General features: G+C 37.1%; 1 protein-coding gene across 3 annotated transcripts in view; it reads right to left on the bottom strand.

Annotated features, from left to right (window-relative positions):
- Positions 1-6,534: 6,534 nt before the first annotated feature.
- CASD1 (CAS1 domain sialic acid O acetyltransferase 1) overlaps positions 6,535-22,731 on the bottom strand; it is a 77,448-nt gene continuing 61,251 nt past the window's right edge. For 2 of the 3 annotated variants that reach the window (XM_027102476.1, XM_027102477.1), the window contains one exon: positions 7,109-8,039. In XM_027102476.1, the coding sequence (XP_026958277.1) occupies positions 7,773-8,039 (267 nt within the window). In that variant the 3' untranslated portion in view covers positions 7,109-7,772. Of the gene's footprint in view, positions 8,040-22,731 lie in introns of all 3 variants that reach the window. The other variant, XM_027102475.1, reaches the window with a different exon arrangement.

Below are 22,731 nucleotides of genomic sequence, written 5' to 3'. Positions count from 1 at the left end.
GTAAAACATATAGCACTTTTACATTTTATAAGATTTAAAACCAGAAAAAGTTTTCTAGAATTTAGTCGTCAACCCTATAATTTTGGGAATGTAGTTGCCAATTGTTCCTTCTCTGGAAACCATTTTTAGCATAAGAAAATGAACCAGAATAAATGTTGCCAAATACATTTCCCCAAATCACAATTATCCTGAGAATGAACAAATTGAGTCATATATTCAGTTTTGAATGTCTTTGCAGAAAAATATTCAAACTGGTAAGACAGATTGAACTGCCAGTCAAAATTGGCCATCTTTATTTCAGTCTTTGAAATTAGGCTAATGGTCATTTTCTCTTAAATTATGTATAAAATTTAATCTCTTTCAATAGGTCTAAAGATCTCTAAGTACAATGCCATCTAACCTCCGGTCATATAGCAGGTTCCCATTTGGTACATCGAATCTATCAAACAAAACACTGACCTGTCTATAAGATAACCCACAAAACACTTCCAGTTTATGATATCAATGGCTATATCCAGAATGTATTCTATTTTTAAAATTTAGCATAAAGCCATTCCCAGGGAATGAAATGAGTGGACTTAAGTTCCATGTCCTTGCAAAACATCATTAATTTCAGTCTTATTTTGTAAGTCCATGGATCATCACAACAGCACTTTCTGTTATCATACTAATTAACTTTATTAATATTAGCCTATATCAAACTTTAAGATCTCCTCAATCAAATCAGTAAATCATTTTCTTGTAATGAACATGACATAGGTATGTTTCTGAGTCCGTTACATTAGAATTCTCAGTGTAAGCAAAATATAATTAACTAGGTGGTTTGCTGATACCTGTGCTCTCAACTGCAATAGAAAATGTCACAAATTACACTTTTCATAAACTTCCTCTATAAGTTCTCAGCCATATCTTGATATACCAAGGGAGATAAGTTTTCCTAGTTAGTCTTCTATTTTCAAAAGCTTATTTTTTTGGCATGTAATTTCTGCTATATTCAATGGATATGCTTTTAAAACTTACCATCTGTTAAATGTTCTGGTACAATTTTTTCATTTAATATATATCTGAATTTCACAGCATTATCATTTTAAAAATTTTCATTAAAGTCCTGTTGAAATTTCAGGTTTCCATTTAATTAATTAATCTGATTTTACTTATACTGGCACTCATATATACATTTCTAGGTGCTGGCAATAGTTTTTAATATAGTTTATTTCACAACGGTTTAACTAGTATTTTTAAGTAGTATTTTATGACATAGTCACATTTTGTCTGAACACAGAAGAATATTTTTGACTTCCACAAAAAGCACAATCTTTTTTAAAAATACATGGCTTTCTTAGTTTATCTTTTCATTTTCCAATTTTGAAAGAGATAGGATTCCAAAGAAATAATTCTCTCTACTATAACAAATAGTATAAGTACAATGACAAATTGCAGTTGACATTTTCCCCCAGCATAAAGCAAAAAAATGAAGAACGGTAGGACTCACAGCGAGTGAAAGCTTATGTTCTACCTGGTATGGCAAGCACTCAGGTCTGCAAGTAGTTTGCATCCAGGACAGAAAGACTCTTACCCTGCTGCGGAGTCACAGGTTATGTGCCATGTGACTATTTAAACTCACTCTTTATCTGGCTGCATAAGTGGGTTAAATTTTTTATAACATTATTCAAATCAACATGCTAACAGCCAAATAAAGTATATCTGTAGCCTCCTGTCCAAATCACTAAGAAGGCAGTTGGGAAAATAATTTTCCTTTTCATCATTTGCAGGGCTGCCCACCTGCCTTGTATGGGGTTAGTACTTGACAGTTTCTGGAGCATTTATTAGTTCATTCAGCAAATAATTGAGAGGTATTGTTCTAGGAGCTGCGGATACCATAGAGAGTAAAACAGAAAAATCCCCTACATTCTAATGGGGGGAGATGGAAGATTAAAAAAATAGGAAAATAAAAAGTGTTAAGTATGTTGGAACTACAGAGAAAAATGAAGCTGACTAGTACCATGATCCAGGAAAGAGCTGGTGGACTTCTGGAACAAGGTGATCACATAGGGGATGATGAAAAGTGGTTGAATTATTGAATTATGGATATATTTTGAAGATGAAGCTGAAAAGTTTTACTAAAATATAAGACAAAAAGTATGAGTCAAAAATTTTTTATTTGAGCACCTGAAGAATGTAGTCGCCATTTACTGAGAAAAAGACTGTGGGTGTTTTTGTTTGTGGCCAGTAGTGGGGAAGCTTAGTTTTGTTTTAGACTTGTTAAGTTTGAGATGTCTTTTAGATATTCAAATGGAGATGTTAAAGTACGCGGGTAGGTATCTGGATTTGAATTTTCGGGAAGAAGTTCAGACTAAAGACAAAAATTTGGTAGACATCAAAATATAGATAATGTTTAAAGCCATGTGACTATTCATACTCACTCCTTAAGTAATATCACCTAAAGTTCTGAGAACTGACCTCTGGGAAATTGTTTAGAGACTGAGGGTGTGAAGAGGATCCAGTATCCAGGACTGTGAAGGAATGGCTACCGAGGTAGGGAGAAAATGGGAAATGGTGATCTCCTGGAAGCATAGTGAAGGAGATGGTTGAAAAGGGAGGCATTAAATCAACTGCGTCAAATACTGCCCATAGGTCAAGTAGGGTGAAAACTCAGAACTCATCAATGGATTTAGCAGTATGGAAGATCTTGCTGATCTTGACAAGAACAGTTCAGGTCTGGAGAAGATAAACGAAGCAGTAGCTTTGGGAATGCTAGAGATAGAGGAATTTTGTTTCTAAGATGGGAGAAAATAAAGCCAGAATCCGTTAGCTGATGGTCAAGCCTCTCTATACCTACTTTGTGTATAACACGTTACTATATCCATCTTGACTCTGGAGTTACAGTCTTACTGAAGGAATGGAAGAAATGACAACATAATGGCACCAGGTAACTAATGCTAGAATAGTTTAAAAGATAAAGTATTGGTGTCACAGAAAAGGCGGAGTTTAAATTCTATGTTAAAGAAGTTGGATCTAGGTAGATGAAGAGTGGGAACAAAGGAATAGTATATTTGGGGAACAGTAAGCTGGCTGGAATTCATATTAAAAAGGCATAAACATGGAGAACTTTTACCACGTGCTAAATTCTAGTTTATTATTTTAGAAGTGGTGATTAAAAGAAATAATCCATCTGTGGTAGCTATAGAATTTTTAAAAACTTGTTAAGTTTTATGATCCTTTTAAGTGATTTTCATTATTAAAAAATTCTCTCAAATGTCTTCTATATAATAGGACCACTAGGTATTAGTGAAGTAAATGCTAATACAATCAGCTGAATTTAAGTATCATAAAAGTTACTTTTAAGGATGAAGATTTTGCCTGCACATGACAAACACTTCTAGGTAAGCATAAATTTCCTTTTAAAATGTTGATCTACCCCATTTTTATGCTTTGGAATGGTATTTTAAAAAGTATTTTGTAAGTAATTGTGTACAGTATCACGTCATCTGCAAACAGTGACAGTTTTACTTCTTTTTAAATTTGGATCTTTTGTTTCTTCTTCTCTGATTGCCGTGGCTAGAACTTCCAGAACTATGTTGAATAAAAGTGACAAGAGTGAACATCCTTGTCTTGTTCCTGATCTTGGAGGGAACGCTTTCAGCTTTTCACCGAGTATGATGTTAGCTGTGGGTTTGTCATATATGGCCTTTATTATGGTGAGGTAGGTTCCCTTCATGCCCACTTTCTGGAGTTTTTCTCATAAATGGGTGTTGAATTTTCTCAAAAGCTTTTTCTGCATATATTGAGATGATCATATGGCGTTTATTCTTCAATTTGTTAATGTGGTGTATCACAGTGATTGATTTGCATATACTGAAGAATCCTTGCATGCCTGGGGTAAATCCCACTTGATCCTGGTTTATGATCCCTTTACAATGTTCTTGGATTCGGTTTGCTAGTATTTTGTTGAGGATTTTTGTTTTTATGTTCATCAGTGATACTGGCCTGTAATTTTTTTTGTGGTGTGTTTGTCTGGTTTTGGTATCAGGGTGATGGTGGCCTCGTAGAATGAGCTTGGGAGTGTTCCTTCCCGTGCAATTTCCGGGAAGTTTCAGGATAGGTGTTAACTCTTCTCTAAATGTTTACTAGAATTCGCTTGTGAAGCCATCTGGTCCTGGACTTTTGTTTGTCGGAAGTTTTTTAATCACAGAAATTTAAGTCTTATTTCTTAATGTTAGATGTATTATAGCTCATAATATGTTCATCTCTACTTTTGGAAAATAAGTCTCGTTTATACTACCTTACGGCTCTTTTATGGAAGTTTTATAATTCTAATTCATATAATACAAGATGCTAGGAGGGATTTCATTAAAAGACCAATACAGATTTAAACATGCTTTTCAAGCATGAGTATCTTAATATTTAGAATTTTTGAAGTTGTCAAGATCAATTCTGCAGGAAACTACCCAAGTTGTTGTTGATGTTTTAATCAAGGGAAACTGTTAGGTTGAGCCCTATGAAACTGCCATTTTTGTAGGTCAAAATGATAGCATATTAGCGATTTAATATTGTTCAACATAAAAATTCCAACTTGGCTCTCAAGTTTACTAGACTGCCTCTTCCTCTCTTATCAATCTAAAGGCGGAGAGGCATCCTCGTAGAAATTGCATGTTCTTTGACAAACTGTTCTTACTGAGTCTGTTTTATGAAGGTTCTGCCCTAGGTCCTATGGTTTATTTGTTTAGGCTTAATAGTTTATATATATATATATTTTTTTTTGTGGTACGCGGGCCTCTCACTGTTGTGGCCTCTCCCGTTGCGGAGCACAGGCTCCGGACGCGCAGGCTCAGCGGCCATTGCTCACAGGCCCAGCCGCTCCGCGGCATGTGGGATCTTCCCGGACTGGGGCACAAACTCGTGTGCCCTGCATCGGCAGGCGGACTCTCAACCACTGCGCCACCAGGGAAGCCCTATATACATATTTTTACAAGGTAGTAAAAAATATACATAATCAAACACAGACATGCTTATCATTAAAGTTAATTTTACCAAGCTCAAAAGCTTACTATGCTCACTAACATTTGAAATAATATTCACCCATCTTTAAAATTTTAACTGGTTAACTTATCTTACAATGGAATGGTAGGATATAAATGTTATCTTATACCAGCACCTAAAACAAATAATAGGATCCAGTTCATAGGTACAGAGAATGGTTTTAGGTGAAGGCTCTGAATTTTTAATGCTATGTTGGCTATCCATAAAAATGGGACCGTTTGACAAGGGAAACGGGGAAGGATTGGGTTAGAGTGAGTCAAGCAAGTACCTTTTGGGGCCAGATGATAGATTTTTCAACATGATTTATATTATAGAAAATTTGAGTTTTAGAGAATCTGTGGTTTTATCTAAATTTTAGCATATCTAAATATTCTGTTAAACATCTTTCTGAAGAATGGTATGATTAATGCAAATAATCACTATGTGAGTCAATGCAGAAAAAATATTAAAACATACCATAGATGCTATCATTGTGGTAACTAATACCACAATAACCTCTTATCCATAAAGACTCATTAAGAAAATCAAATATATTTTAATAACAGGCATATTTTGATTTTAATTTTTATGTGCCACTGTTTTATTTTATACATATAAATTAAATGAGAACACTTGATGAAGAAATAGGGCTTACCAGTTCCAAGTTTTAGGAAAAAACTTTTTACTTGGCTATCACTATTAGAAGACATAAGTACTTTCAAAAACAAATAATGGTCATCTTTCTTTTTCAATTGTTTCATCAGGAGGAATCTTTCTCAGATGATAAAACTTACAAGCTAAATTAAAATGCACTCTACTCATTGGCAAGCCACACCAGCAAGAATAATGTGATCACAGTACTTGGAAGTTTTTGATTTATAACTATACTATTCTCTACTTATAAGCCTGCAGTCTCGGAGGCAGAGCAATGAATCATTACAATTGTCTATCTGGGAAATGTCAAAAGATTAAGTAAGGGCAGAAGAAGAGAGGAAAAAGAGAGACCACACATCTGTTTGAGAAATATTCCTCAATTAATGGAAATATATCACTAGCACATAAATCCAGTGCTAAAGAAATAAATTTTAAAAATCTTTAACATGGGGGGCTTCCCTGGTGGCGCAGTGGTTGAGAGTCCGCCTGCCGATGCAGGGCACACGGGTTCGTGCCCTGGTCCGGGAGGATCCCACATGCCGCGGAGCGGCTGGGCCGGTGAGCCATGGCCGCTGAGCCTGCGCGTTCGGAGTCTGTGCTCCGCAACGGGAGAGGCCATGACAGTGAGAGGCCCGCGTACTGCAAAAAAAAAAAAAACAAAAAAACCCCCCAAAAAACCTTTAACATTACTAATAAAACAATGTTTTAACTCATGGGCAGAAAGGCAGATTATCCTCTGAAGCACTGATAACTAAATTATTCTTTAACTGTCACAGTGACTTACCCATATATGCTAAGAGATTGAAAAAGTAAATTTAAGCTGAGGAAATGAATTAGACATTTGAACCAAGCATTAATGGATCCAGCTTTAAAATAAAAAAAAATTTTAATTGATACTTTACAATACAAAAATAAGCATCCACAGAATGTTTATTTACTGTTTAAATTACTCCATATTTTCATATACCGTGAACAAAAAATATTTTACCCCATACACAGTAACAGCAAACAAGTGCAATCTTTCAAACATTAAAATTTATAATCAAATCTGTACAACAGATAAATAAATTTATACCTCTAACAGTTAGCTTGTAACAAAACCAAAAACATACATTGCCCAAGGTCACCGGTTTACTTAAAATTCTACTTATGGTTATACATCTCACACATAACTTGAATCTTTACTACACTGCACAAGTTTAGGTTGATAAAATATTTTTTTAAAAATAGGAGGGAGTAATAAGAAATACCAAAATGGTTATAAAGAGCTTCCAAACATTGGAAATAATATACAAAATTAGATGGGGGAAAGCATATTCAATGGATCCACAGGGTAACTGGGATTACACTGGTATAGCTTAAAGAAAGGAAACAGGTGAATGTTTGGACTAGAAAGAAAAAAACGGCCTTTTTATACTAAAAAGAAAAAAACGGCCTTTTTATAAAAAGCTACAACAGTATCAATGACAAAACCCTGTCATGGAGCCTAGAACAAATTTGAGACAAGGTGTACAAAGATTTTAGGCTTATATACCTGAAAACCATAGTTAGGAAGAAAACTCATGTCAGGAAACAACAATCAGAACATGAACACAGAAGACATACTGTTTGTCATTCCACATCATTGCACATATAAGAAAACAATATTGCAGTCTTTCTTGAGTAAGAAAGTTTTCAACGCAATAGGAAGTTCCATGATGAATATAGGTGCATACAATTTTATTACCACAAATTTAGTAAATATCAAAACACTCAGTGGTGTCACTAAGCTAATTATCTGTATTTTTTACTGGAAAGGTAATTATTTCCCTGCCTTCATAGGTTAACTTAAAATCACTTATAAAAGGAAATACAGATCCAGTAGAAAAGACTTTTCACATGCAGTCCTATACAATGCACTCTGCTTCAATTTTCTTCAGTATTTCACATCATATATGTACATTTCCAAAATATACAACCACATATGTTGAACAGATGTCACTGAGCTATCTTCTTGTGACACAAATTTTTATTTACATATACATTTGTATCTTCAGATAGATGCTGTTCTCCTCCAGGTAGACACAAAGTTAATCTGAAGAGTTTAAGGTTTTAGTATCCTAATGTCTTGATTTATCTTGAACAGATGATAAGATGAGGAGTCCACAAAAAAATACAGCTATACATGCCAATCTTTTCAACAGAGATGAGTTATCTTTAGGAATAATAATCTGTGCAAGATCATTAGTGATCTGAGAAATTTCATGTGCCACACAGACAAATATGAAAGTGCTGACAATGATGTTGAGCATAGGGTTTCCAGGTATGAGTACCAAGATACCCCTTGTGTCTGCTGCCAGCCATATGTGATACTGACAAATAAATAGCTGAAAGGAAAAATATGTCAAGTCAGATATGTTCAGAGGGTCCATGAATATATTACAGATTTTCCTAATTTAAACATGATAGCATAATTACGTCAGAAGGCTTTTCCAAAACCACTTAATTATATTTCACTGTTGGCCTTGAAAAGTCTAGTGTCTAGTGTCCAGAACTCCTAATTGCTGAAGCACTGCTTCAAAGTCCCCAAGAAATGAACCACCAGGAACCTTATAACTTTAAAAACATTTCTTTGTCAGCTGTCTTCTACATCATGCAATGATATATGGACTTTTGTATTCAGACGCCAAATAAAGAATTACTGTGTGTGTGTGTGTGTGTGTACACGTCTGTACTACATGTATATTTGTGAATATACTTATGTATATGTGTATATGTATGGGAAATGGCATGTTTTTTAAGATGTCCTCGTGTTTGTTCTGCACCAGACAAATGTCTTGAATTGCATTTGAATGTTTCAAAAGTATATTTCAACTTCTATGTGAGTATACATATTAGAGGACACAATTACTACTTTTGATTGTGATTACAAATGTGGTTCTACCATCACATTGCTTCAAAATATCAAAGATTAGGAAAATGCTTAAGCTACTTCAACAAATATCAACATGCTGAAGAATGCTAAATTCTATACAATCTCTCTTTTAAAGGAGACTTAAAAAATAGGACATTCAGAGACAAGATGGCAGAGCAGAAGGACCTTGCTCTCAGGAGAACATCAAAAAATTAAAAAGACTGGAATCTTCCAAAACAAGATATTCTATTTCCAAAGACATAAAGAAGAAACCTGAGATAGTAGGAGGGACAGTCTCATGATATAATCAAATCCCATACCACCTGGGTGGGAGGACCGCAAACTGGAGAATAATTGTATCACAGAAGTTTTCCCACAGGAGTGAGAGCTCTGAGCTCCACACCATGCCTAGAGGTTCAGCATTGGGAGGAGGAGCACCCACAGCAATTGGCTTTGAAGGCCAGTGGGGCTCAACTGCAGGAGCTCCACAGGATTGGGGGAAACAAAGACTTCACTCTTGGAGGATGCACACCAAGACCCAGGGCAAAAGCAGAGACTCCACAGGAGCCTGGGCCAGAATTACCTGCTGGTCTTGGAAGGTGGCAGGCATAGCGGGGACCTACGTGAACTTTGGCTAGAGGCAGACATCTTGGGTCCTTTGACTAAGACCTGGTTGCACCCAACTGCCTATAAGCTCCAGGGCTGGAACACCTCAGGCCAAAAACCAAAAGGGCAGGAACACAGCCCCACCCACCAGCAGCCAGGCTGCCTAAAGACTTCTTGAGCCCACAGCCACCTCTAGACACGCCCCTTGACATGGCCCTGCCCACAAGAGGGCCAAGACCCGGCTCCACCCACCAAAGGAAGGCACTGGCCTCGCCCCCCCGGCCCCCGGAAGCCTGCACAAGCGTCTAGACTGGACTAACCCACCAGAGGGGAGACACCAGAAGCAAGAAAACTATGATCCAGCAGCCTGTGGAACTGAGTCCGAAAACAGGTCAGAACTACCCTGGGACCAGCTGGTCCCTGGCCCTTGGGTGACGAGAGGGGAGTGTAGTGCTGGGACATACAGGACATCCCCTATAGAGGGCCACTTCTCCAAGGTCAAGAAACATAACTAAACTACAACATATATAAAAACACAAATAGGAAATTAAAATGAGATGGCAAAGGAATATGTTCCAGATGAAGGAACAAGATAAAAGTCCCAGAATAACAACTAAGTGAAGTAGCAATAACCAGTCTACCCAAGAAAGAGTTCAGAGTAATAATGGTAAAGACGATCCAGTAACTTGGGAAAAGAATGATGTACAGAGTGAGAAGTTACAAGAAGTTTTTAGCAAAGAGTTAGAAAGTATAAAGAACAACCAAACAGAATCGAAGAATACAATAACTGCAATGAAAAATACACTAGAAGGAATCAATAGTACAATAAATGAGGCAGAGGAATGAATCAGTGAGCTGGAAGACAGAGTGGTGGAAATTATTGCCATGGAACAAAATAAAGAAGAAAGAATAAAATGAGTACAGTTTAAGAAACCTCTGGGACAATGTCAAACACACCACCATTTGCATTAGAGGGGTCCCAGAAGGAGAAGAGGGAGAGAAAGGACCTGAGATAATACTTGAAGAGATAATAGCTGAAAAATTCCCAAACATGGGAAAGGAAACAGTCACCCAAGTCCAGGAAATTCACAGACCCATACAGGATTAACCCAAGGAGGAACATGGTGAGACAACAGTAATCAAAATGACAAAAATTAAAGATAATGAAAAAATATTAAAAAAAAAAAGGAAAAAGCAACAAAAAACATACAAGGGAATCCCCTCAGGAGTATCAGCTGATTTTTCAGCAGAAACTCTAGGCCAGAAGGGAGTGGCACAATATAAAGTGATGAAAGGGAAAAACATACAATGAAAATTACTCTACCGAGCAAGGCCCTCAGTTCAAATTAGATGGAGAAATCAAAAGCTCCACAGACAAGCAAAAGTAAAAGAATTCAGCACCACCAAACCGGCTTCACAACAAATGCTAAAGGAACTTCTCTCGGCAGAAAAGGCCACAACTAAAACAAGAACATTATGAAATGGGAAAGCTCAGCAGTAAAGGCAAACATACAGGAAACACAGGAAATCATCTACACACGAACATGATATCTAAACCAGTAACTGTGAGAGAAGGAAACTACAGAAAAGTAATGCAGGATATTTGAAATGCATTTGATATTAAGATATCAGAAACTTAAAACAATCATGTATAGACAGGTATATCAAAACCTCATGGTAACCACAAACCAAAAAGCCATAATATACACACAAAGAAATCCAAACATAACACTATAAAAATAGTCATCAAATCACAAGAGAACAAATGAGGAAAGGAAGAAAAAAGACCTACAAAAACAAATCCAAAACAAACATAATGGCAATAAGGACATACATACTGATAATTACCTTAAATGTAAGCAGAGTAATTGCTCCAAACAAAGACATAGATTGGCTGAATGGATGCAAACACAAGACCAGTATATATGCTGTCTACAAGAGACCCATGTCAGACCTAGAGACACATACAACTGAAAGTGAGGGGATGGAAAAAGGTATTCCATACAAATGGGAATCAATAGCAATACTCATATCAGACAAAACAGACTTTAAAATAAAGACTGTTACAAGAGACAAAGAAGGACACTACAGAATGATCAAGGGATCAATCCAGGAAGAAGACAGAACAACTGTAATATGCACCCAACACAGGAGCACCTCAATATACAAGGCAAAACGTTAACAGACATAAAAGGAGAAATTGACAGTAACACAAAAATAGTGGGAGACTTTAACACCCCACTTACATCAATGGACAGATTATCCAGAAGAAAATCAATAAGGAAACACAGGCCTTAAATGACACATTAGCCCAGAAGGACTTAAATGCTATTTATAGGGTGTGCCAATCGAAAGAGCAGTAGGATACACATTCTTTTCAAGTGCACATGGAACATTCTCCAGCATAGATCACATGCTGGACCACAAAGCAAGCCTGGGTAAATTTACAAAAACTGAAATCATATCAAGCATCTTTACTGACCACAACACTATGAGATTAGAAAATCAATTACAGGAAAAAAGCTGTAAAAAACACAAACATGTGGAGGCTAAACAATATGGTACTAAACAACCAATGGATCACTGAAGAAATCAAAGAGGAAATAAATACCTAGAGGCAAATGAAAAATGAAAACACAACAATCCAAAACCTGTGGGAGGCAGACAAAGCAGTTCTAAGAGGGAAGTTTATAGGAATACAATCTTACCTCAGGAAAAAAGAAAAATCTCAAACAACCTAACTTTACACTTGAAGCAACTAGAGAAAGAACAAAACAAAACCCAAAGTTAGAAGAAAGAAAGAAATCATAAAGATCAGAGCAGAAATAAATGAAATAGAGATGAAGAAAATAATAGAAAAAAATCAATGACATAGAAGCTGTTTCTTTAAAAAGATAAACAAAATTGATAAACCTTTAGCTAGACTCACCAAGAAAAAAGGGAGGGCTCAAATCAATAAAATTAGAAATGAGAAAGGAGAAGTTACAATGGACATCACAGAAATACAAAAGATCACAAGAGACTACTACAAATAACTATATGCCAATAAAATGGACCACCTAGAAGAAATGGACAAATTCTTAGAAAGGTACAATTTCCTAAAACTGAACCAGGAAGAAATGGAAAATATGAACAGACAAATCACAAGCACTGAAATTGAAACTGTGATTTAAAAATTCTCAACAAACAGAAGTCCAGGACCAGGTGGCTTCACAGAATTCTAGCAAACATTTAACACCTATCCTTCTGAAACTATTCCAAAAAATTGCAGAGGAAGGAACACTTCCAAACTCATTCTATGAGGCTACCATCACCCTGATACCAAAACCAGACAAAGACACCACAAAAAAAGAAAATTACAGGCCAACACAAGTGATGAACAAAGACAAAAAAATACTCAACAAAATATACCAAATCAAATCCAGCAATACATTAAAAGGATTACAGAATCATGGTCAGGTTGGGATTTATCTCAGGGAGGCGAGGAGTCTTTGATATCCGTAAATCAATCAGTGTGATATACCACATTAACAAATTGAAAAATAAAAACCATATGATCATCTCAGTAGCTGCAGAAACAGCTTTTGATAAAATTCACCATCCATTTATGATTAAAAAACTCTCCAGAAAGGGGGCATAGAGGAAATCTACCTCAACATAATAAAAGCCATATATGACAAACCCACAGCTAACCTCATTGGCAAAGGTGAAAAGCTGAAAGCATTTCCTGTAAGATCAGAAACAAGAAAAGGATGTCCACTATCAGCACTTTTATTCAACATAGTTTTGGAAGTTCTAGCCATGGCAATGAGAAGAGAAAGAAATAAGGGATCCAAATTGGTAAAGAAGAAGTAAAGCTGTCCCTGTTTGGGGAGGACATGAGAGTATACAAGAAAATCCTAAAGATGCTACCAGAAAACTACTAGAGCTCATCCATGAATTCAGTAAAGTTGCAGAATACAAAATTAATACACAGAAATCTCTTGCATTCCTATGCTCTAACAACAAAAGATCAGAAAGAGAAATTAAGGAAACTATCTCATTTACTACTGCAACAAAAAGAATAAAATAGCTAGGAATAAACCAACCTAGGGAGGCAAAACATCTGTATGTTGAAAACTATAAGATGCTGATGAAAGAAATCGAAGATGACACACACAGATAGAAAGATATACTGTGTTCTTGGATTAGAAGAATCAATATTGTTAAAATGCCTATACTACCCAAGGTAATCTACAGATTCGATGCAATACCTATCAAGTTACCAATGGCATGTTTTGCAGATCTAGGACAAAAAAATGTTAAAATTTGTATGGAAACACAAAGGACCTCAAATAGCGAAAGCAATCTTGAGAAAGAAAATGGAGCTGGAGGAATCAGGATCCCTGACTTCAGACTATACTATAATGCTACAGTCATAAAAACAGTATGGTACTGGCACAAAAACAAATACAGATCAATGGAACAGGATAAAAATCCCAGAAATAAACCCACACACCTATGGTAAATTAATCTACAACAAAGGAGGCAAGAATATACAATGGAGAAAAGACAGTCTCTTCAGTAAGTGGTGCTGGGAAAACTGGACAGCTACATGTAAAAGAATGAAATTAAAACATTCTCTAACATCATGTACAAAAACAAACCCAAAATGGATTAAAGACCTAAATGTAAGACCGTATACTATAAAACTCTTAGTGGAAAATACAGGCAGGACACTGTTTGACATATATCACAGCAAGATCTTTTTGGATCTGTCTCCTACAGTAATGGAAATAAAAATAAACAAATGGGACTGAATTAAATAAATGCTTTTGCACAGCAAAGGAAACCATACACCAAATGAAAAGACAACCTGTAGAATTGGAGAAAATATTTGCAAACAATGTGACTGACAAGTGATTAATCTCCAAAATACACAGCCAGCTCATACAGCTCAATATCAAAAAACAAAGAATGACTTCTCTAACATGGGAAACAGTCACCCAAGTCCAGGAAGCGCAGAGAGACCTGTACAGGATAAACCCAAGGGGGAACACTCCAAGACAAATATTAATCAAACTAACAAATATTAAATACAAAGAAAAAGTATTAAAAGCAACAAAGGAAAAGCAATAAATAATATACAAGGGCATCCCTATAAGGTTATCAGCTGATTTTTCGGCAGAAACTCTGCAGGCCAGAAGGGAGTGGCATGATAGATTTAACGTGATGAAAGGGAAAAATCTACAACCAAGAATACTCTACCTAGCAAGGTCCTCATTCAGATTTGACAGAAATCGAAAGCTTTACAGACAAGCAAAAGCTAAGAGAATTCAGCATCACCAGACCAGCTTTACAACAAATGCTAAAGGAGCTTCTCAAGGCAGAAAACATAAGAGAAAAAATGAGGAAGGGAAGAAAAAAGACCAATTAAAACAAACCCAAAACAATTAAGAAAATGGAAATAGGAATGTACATATCATTATCAATAATTACCTTAAATGTAAAATAATTCAATCAATTATTACCTCAAATGTAAATGGATTAAATGCTCCAACCAAAAGACATAGAGTGGTAGAATGCATACAAAAACAAGACCCATACATATGCTACCTACAAGAGACCCACTTCAGACCTAAGGACACATACAGACTGAAAGTAAGGGGATGGAAAAAGATATGCAAATGGAAATCAAAAGAAAGCTGGAGTAGCAATACTCATATCAAAGTAGACTTTAAAGACAGTTACAAGAGACAAGGAAGGACACTACATAATGATCAAGGGATCAAGCCAAGAAGAAGATAGAACAATTCTAAATATATATGTACCCAGTATAGGACCCCTCAATATGTAAGGCAAATGCTATCAGCCATAAAAGGGGAAAATGACAGTAACACAGTAATAGTGGGGGACTTTAACACCCCACTTACACCAATGGACAGATTATCCAAACAGAAAATTAATAAGGAAACACGAACCTTAAATGACACATTAGACCAGATAAATGTAATTGATATTTATAGAACATTCCATTCGAAAGCAGCAGAGTACACTTCCTTCTCAAGTGCTCATGGAACATTCTCCAGGATAGATCATATCTTGGGTCACAAATCAAGCCTTGGTAAATTTAAGAAAACTGAAGTCATATCAAGCACCTTTTCTGACCACAATGCTATGAAATTAGGAATCAATTATAGGAAAAAAAACTGTAAAAAACAAACACATGGAGGCTAAAGAATGTTACTAAATAACCAATGGATCACTGAAGAAACGAAAGAGGAAATCAAAAAATACCTAAAGACAAATGAGAATGGAAAAAGACAATCCAAAACCTATGGGATGTAGCAGTTCTAAGAGGGACGTTTAAAGCAATACAGTCTTACCTCAAGAATCAAGAAAAATCTCAAACAACCTAACCTTACACCTAAAGCAATTAGAGAAAGAAGAACAAACAAAACCCAAAGTTAGCAGAAGGAAAGAAATCATAAAGATCAGAGCAGAAATAAGTGAAATAGAGACAAAGAAAACAATAGCAAAAATCAATGAAAGTAAAAGCTGGTTCTTTGAGAAGATAAACAAAATTGATAAACTTTTAGCCAGACTCATCAAGAAAAAACAGGAGAGTACTCAAATCAGTAAAATTGGAAATGAAAAAGGAGAAATGACAACAGACACCACAGAAATACAAAGGTTCATAAGAGACTACTAAAAGCAACTATACGTCAATAAAATGGACAACCTAGAAGAAATGGACAAATTCTTAGAAAGGTACAACCTTCCAAGACTGAACCAGGAAGAAATAGAAAATATGAACAGACCAATCACAAGCACTGAAAATGTAACTGTGATTAAAAATCTTCCAACAAACAGAAGTCCAGGACCAGATGGCTTCACAGAATTCTAGCAAACATTTAGAGAAGACTTAATATCTATCCTTCTAAAACTCTTCCAAAAAATCACAGAGGAAGGTACACTCCCAAGCTCATTCTATGAGGCCACCATCACCCTGATACCAAAACCAGAAAAAGATATAACAAAGAGAAAATTACAGACCAATATTGCTGATGAACGTAGACACAAAAATCCTCAATAAAATACTAGCAAACAGAATGCAACAACACATTAAAAGGAACATACCATGATCAAGTAGGATTTATCCCAGGGATGCAAAGACTTTTCAATATCTGCAAATCACTGTGATACACCACATCAACAAACTTAGGAATAAAAACCATATGATCATCTCAATAGATACAGAAAAAGAAAAAGCTTCTGACAAAATTTAACACTGATTTATGATAAAACTCTACAGAAAGTCAGCATAGAGGGAACCTACCTCAACATAATAAAGGCTATATATGACAAACCCAAAGCAAACATCATTCTCAATGGTGAAAAACTGAAAGAATTTCCTCTAAGATCAGGAATAAGACAAGGATGTCCACTCTCACCACTATTACTCAACATAGTTTTGGAAGTCCTAGCCATGGCAATCAGAGAAGAAAAACAAATAAAAGGAATGCAAGTTGGAAAAGAAGTAAAACTGTCACTGTTTGCAGATGACATGATACTATACATAGAAAAACCTAAAGATGCTACCAGAAAACTACTAGAGATCATCAATAAATCTGGTAAAGTTGCAGGATGCAAAATTAATACACAGAAATCTGCTGCATTCCTATACACTAACAATGGACGATCATAAAGAGAAATCAAGGAAACAATCCCATTTACCATTGCATCAAAAAGAATAAAATAGGACTTCCCCAGTGGCGCAGTGGTTGAGAGTCCGCCTGCCGATGCAGGGGATGCGGGTTCGTGCCCCGGTCTGGGAAGATCCCACATGCCGCGGAGTGGCTGGGCCCGTGAGCCATGGCCGCCGAGCCTGCACGTCCAGAGCCTGTGCTCCGCAACGGGAGAGGCCACAACAGTGAGAGGCCCATGTACCGCAAAAAAAAAAAAAAAAAAAAAAAAAAAAAAAAAAAGAATAAAATATCTAGAAACAAACCTACCCAAGGAGGTAAAAGATCTGCACTTCGAAAACTCTAAGATACTGATGAAAGAAATCAAAGATGACACAAACAGATGGAGAGATATACCATATTCTTGGATTGGAAGAACAGATATTGTGAAAATGACTATACTACCCAAAGGAATCTACAGATTCAATGCAATCCCTATCAAATCACCAATGGCATTTTTCACAGAATTAGACAAATTTTACAATTTGTATGGAAACACAAAAGAACCCAAATAGCGAAAGCAATCTTGAAAAAGAAAAATGGAACTGGAGGAATCAGGCTCTGTGACTTCAGACTATACTACAAAGCTACAGTAATCAAAACGGTATGATAGGGATTCCCTGGTGGCGCAGTGGTTAAGAATCCACCTGCCAATGCAGGGGACACGGGTTTGAGCCCTGGTCCAGGAAGATCCCACATGCTGCGGAGCAACTAAGCCCGTGCGCCACAACTACTGAGCCTGCGTGCCACAACTATTGAAGCCTGTGTGCCTAGAGCCTGTGCTCCACAACAAAAGACACTGCAACAAGAAGCTGATGCACCACAACAGAGTGGCCCCCGCTCGCCACAAGTAGAGAATGCCCATGCATAGCAACAAAGACACATTGCAGCCAAAAAAAAAAAAAAAAAAGTTCCATAAAAAAACAGTATGACAGTGGCACAAAAATAGAAATATAGATCAATGGAACAGGATCGACAGTCCAGAGATAAACCCACATACCTATGGTCACCTAATCTATGACAAAGGAGGCAAGAATATACAATGGAGAAAAGACAGCCTCTTCAATAAGTGGTGCTGAGAAAACTGAATGGCTACATGTAAAAGAATGAAATTAGAACACTCCCTAACACCATACACAAAAATAAACTCAAGATGGATTAAAGACCTAAATGTAAGACCACATACTATAAAACTCTTAGAGGAAAACATAGGGAGAACACTCTTTGACATAAATTGCAGCAAGATCTTTTTTGACCCACCTCCTAGAGTAATTAAAATAACACCAAAAATAAACAAATGGGACCTAATGAAACTTCAAAGCTTTTGCACAGCAAAGGAAACCATAAACAAAATAAAAAGACTACCAACAGAATGGGAGAAAATATTTGCAAATGAAGCAACCAACAAGGGATTAATCTCCAAAATATACCAACAGCTCATGGAGCTCAATATCAGAAAAACAAACAATCCAATCAAAATATGGGCAGAAGATCTAAATACACATTTCTCCGAAAAAGACATACAGATGGCTAAAAAGCACATGAAAAGATGCTCAACATCATTCATTATTAAAGACCATCATCAAAAAATCTATAAACAAATGCTTAGACAGGGTGTGGAGAAAAGGTAACCCTCCTACTCTGTTGGTGGGAATGTAAACTGGTACAGCCACTATGGAGAACAGTATGAAGGTTCCTTAAAAAACTAAAAGTAGGGCTACCATATGATCCAGCAATCCCACTCCTGGGCATATATCTGCAGAAAACCATAATTCAAAAAGATACATGCACCCCAAGGTTCACTGCAGCACTATTTAGAACAGGCAGGACATGGAAGCAACCTAAATGCCCAGCAACAGAGGAATGGATAAAGAAGATGTGGTACATATATACAATGGAATATTACTCAGCCATGAAAAAGAATGAAATAATGCCACTTGCTGCAACATGGATGGACCTAGAGACTGTCATACAGAGTGAAGTAAGTCAGACAAAGACAAATATATGATATCCCTTATATGTGGAATCTAAAAAAAAGGGTACAAATGAACTTAATCTATAAAACGGAAATAGAGTTACAGATGTAGAAAACAAACTTATAGTTACCGGGGCAAGGGAGGCATAGGGATAAATTGGAAGATTGGTGTTGACGTACACACACTACTATATATAAAATAGATAACTGATAAGGACCTACTGTATAGCACAGGGAACTCTACTCAATACTCTGTAATGGCCTGTATAGAAAAAGAATCTAAAAAAGAGTGGATATATGTATATGTATAACTGATTCACTTTGCTGTACCCCTGAAACTAACATTGTAAATCAAATATACTCCAATAAAAATTTTAAAAAAACCCATAAATGACCCAATGAAAAAATGGGAAGACCTAAATAGATGTTTCTCCAAAGAAGACTTACAGATGGCCAAAAAGCATATGAAAAGATGCTTAACATCACAATTAGAGAAATGCAAATCAAAACTGCAATGAGGTAGACCTTGGGAGAGGACTGGGGTTGGCTGCATGGAGACAGCCTGAAGGGGCTGGAGTGTGGTACGGCTGCAGTAGTGGGTGTTCGAGGAAGATGCTTGGGCCTGCCATAGAAACAAAGGGCTATTGTTAAGTGGTGCGTGAAGGATGGGGCCACCATAGCAGCTCATGTGCTGGCCCCTGCCTCACCTTATTGGCCTCCAGGAGAGCGTGCCTCAGCCGCCGTTGCCTTGGCAGGCTCCCACACCAACCGCCACCTTGGCAGGCCCTGGGAGGAGATATCACTGTGTTGCCCACAAGCAGAGGTGGGGCTGAAACCACAGCTGAGCCCCAGGGGCCATGCAACTCAGAAAGCAGGGCTGAAATCTCTCCCCATGGCTGTGTGAGCCATGGATTAACACCTCTGCCGCTGGCTTTGTAAGTTCAGTGCCTGCGGGACATCTGAACAGATAACAGGTGCCCTGTGGCTGGGAGGTATCTGGCCTTAGCAGCTGTGGGCTTTGTGGGTGTGTGGGCGTGAGGGCTTGGCCAGGCCAGGGTGTGAACTGCCTCCATAGCTCCCACAGTGGATTCATATGTGCGAGTACTGTGGTCCTGGGACCTAACTTCAGTCAATATGCACTGGTGGCCTTGTGAAAACAACACCTGTGGGACACCAGGGCTGATTGCTTGTATTCCCAGCATTGAGGAGGGGCCAAGGGCAGCACCAACAACAGTTTACTCTGTGAGCCCGTACAGTAGGTGAAAGGTAACACAACAGAGCACATTCACTGGTGAACAGCTCCAGCAGCCGTGGAGGAAAACTCAGTGGCTCCTGTCCCAGTGGGAGTGCTCCAATCCTGACTATCTTGCACTGTAGCTCAGAAATGCAGGTCAGAAAAGGATCTGGGGGCTTCTACTCCCAACAACTAGGGAGTAGACCTTGTCCCAAACAGGGCTGTAGTAACCACAGAGCAAAGAGGAGGCCCACTGAATATCCAGTGCAGGCTCTGGTCACCACAACATCAGTCACACCTCCTGTCAAAGGGATAATGGCCAGCATACACTGAGGAAAGAGACAGCAGGCATCCATACTGAAAAGAGCCCTTGTACCAAAAAATATTAAACCCATGCAGGCTACAAAGGGATGTTCCCACATAAAAACAGCCCTCCAAGACCACAGCATATAATTGTTTCTCCTAAATTCATAGAGCAAGAGAAATATATGTAAAATGAAGAAGCAGAGGAACCACTCCCAATTAAAAGATCAAGAGAATTCCCCTGAAAGAACAAGCAATACAATAGACCTCTTCATTTAAACACACTCTGAGTTCAAAAAGGAGATAATGAAAATACTGAAGGAATTAAGAAAGGCTACCAACAGAAATGCAGAGTACTGTAAAAAGGAATTCGAAACTAAAAGGAGGAGACAAGGCAAATTAGAAAATTCATTTGCAGAGACAAAAGCTGAGCTAAAGGCAATGAAGAGCAGAATGAATAATGCAGAAGACAGAATAAGTGATCTGGAAGACAGAATAATGGAAATCACCCAATTAGAACAGCAGACAGAAAGCCAAATGAAAAAAAATGAAAGCAATATAAGAGACCTACGGGATAATATAAAGCATGCCAATCCACACATAATAGGGATCCCAGAAGGAGAAGAAAGAGAAAAGGGGATTGAAAATGTATTTGTATTGAATGTATTCTGAACATTTTCAGAAATCATGGCTGAAAATTTCCCAAACGTAAAAAAGGAAGCAGATATCCAGGTACAGGAACACAAACAGTCCCGAACAAGATAAACCCAAACAGACCTACACCAAGACATGTAATTAAAACGGCAAAAGTTAAAGAGAGGATTCTAAAGGCAGTAAAAGAAAAACAAAGAGTTAATTACAAGGGAACACCCGAAAGGCTATCAGCTGATTTCTCTGCAGAAATGTTGCAGGCCAGAAGGGAGTGGCAAGGTATATTGAAAGTCCTGAAAGGGAAAAATCTGCAACCTAGGATATTCTACCCAGCAAGATCATCATTTAGAATAAAAGGAGAGATAAAGAATTTCTCAGACAAGCAAAAATGAAAAGAATACAGCAATACTATACCTATCCTAAAGGAAATATTGAAAGGTCTTCTCTAAATGGAAAAGAAGTAAGAATCTATAGGAAAGAAATAATCACAATTGGAAAGTAAATCTCTTAAATAAGCCTGTACACAGATTTTAAAAAAAAATTAAAAAATTTCTGAGAAAGCGATGATAACCACAATGAGCAGCAAAAGGATGAACATGAAGATGTAAGAGAGAACATCAAAATCATAAAATGTGGTGGAGGACAGTATGAAAATGTAGACTTTTTTTTTTATAATGTGTTTGAGCCTATATGGCTACCTGTCTAAAGCAAGTAGATACAGGAAGGGGTTAACATACTTGAGAAACAGCACAATAGCAAATCAAAAACATACAACAGATTCAGAACAAACAAAAAGAAAACATAAGTATACAAAAGAAAACCATCAAACCACAAAAGGAAAAAGAAAAAGAACGGGACAAAGAAGAAATGTAAAACCAACAAGAAAACAAAGTTTAAAATGGCAATAAATATGTATCTATCAATAATTACCTTAAATGTTAATGGACTAAATGCTCTAATCAAGACACAGAGTGGCAGATTGGATAAAAAAAGAAGAGCCTACAATATGCTGTCTACAAGAGACCCACTCTTGGGCAAAGGACACTCATAGATTGAAAGTGAGGGGATGGAAAAAGATATTTCATGCAAACAGAAATGAGAAGAGAGCAGGGGTTGCAATACTCATATGAGACAAAAAAGGCTTTAAAACAAAGGACATAAAGATAAAGAAGGACAGCATATAATGATAAAAGGATCAAGGAGAGGATATTACACTTGTCATATATGCACCCAATATAGGAGCACTCAAATACATAAAACAAATACTAACAGACATAAAGGGAGAAATTGAAGGGAATACAATAATAGTAGGAGACTTTAACACCCCACGCATATCAATGGACAGATCTTCGAGACAAAAAATCAATAAGGCAACAGAGATCCTAAGTGATACAATAGAACACTTAGACTTAATTGATATTTTCAGGACATTACATCCCCAAAAAGCAGACTACACATTCTTTTCAAGGGCCCATATGATCCTGCAATCCCACTCCTCAGCCTATATCTGCAGAAAACCAGAGAAGATACACCCACTCCAAAGTTCATTGCAGCACTGTTTGCAATAGCCAAGACATGGAAGCAACCTAAATGTCCGTCAACAGGTGAATGGATAAGAAGATGCAGTGTGTGTGTGTGTGTGTGTGTGTGTGTGTGTGTGTGTGTGTGTGTG

This window comes from Aethalodelphis obliquidens, unplaced genomic scaffold (genome assembly GCF_003676395.1).
Source record: "Aethalodelphis obliquidens isolate GAN/ISIS:26980383/991018 unplaced genomic scaffold, ASM367639v1 scaffold5, whole genome shotgun sequence".
Classification (NCBI taxonomy): Eukaryota; Metazoa; Chordata; class Mammalia; order Artiodactyla; family Delphinidae; genus Aethalodelphis; species Aethalodelphis obliquidens.
Note: the sequence above shows the minus strand (reverse complement) of the source record. Positions and strands in the feature narration are given on the sequence as shown.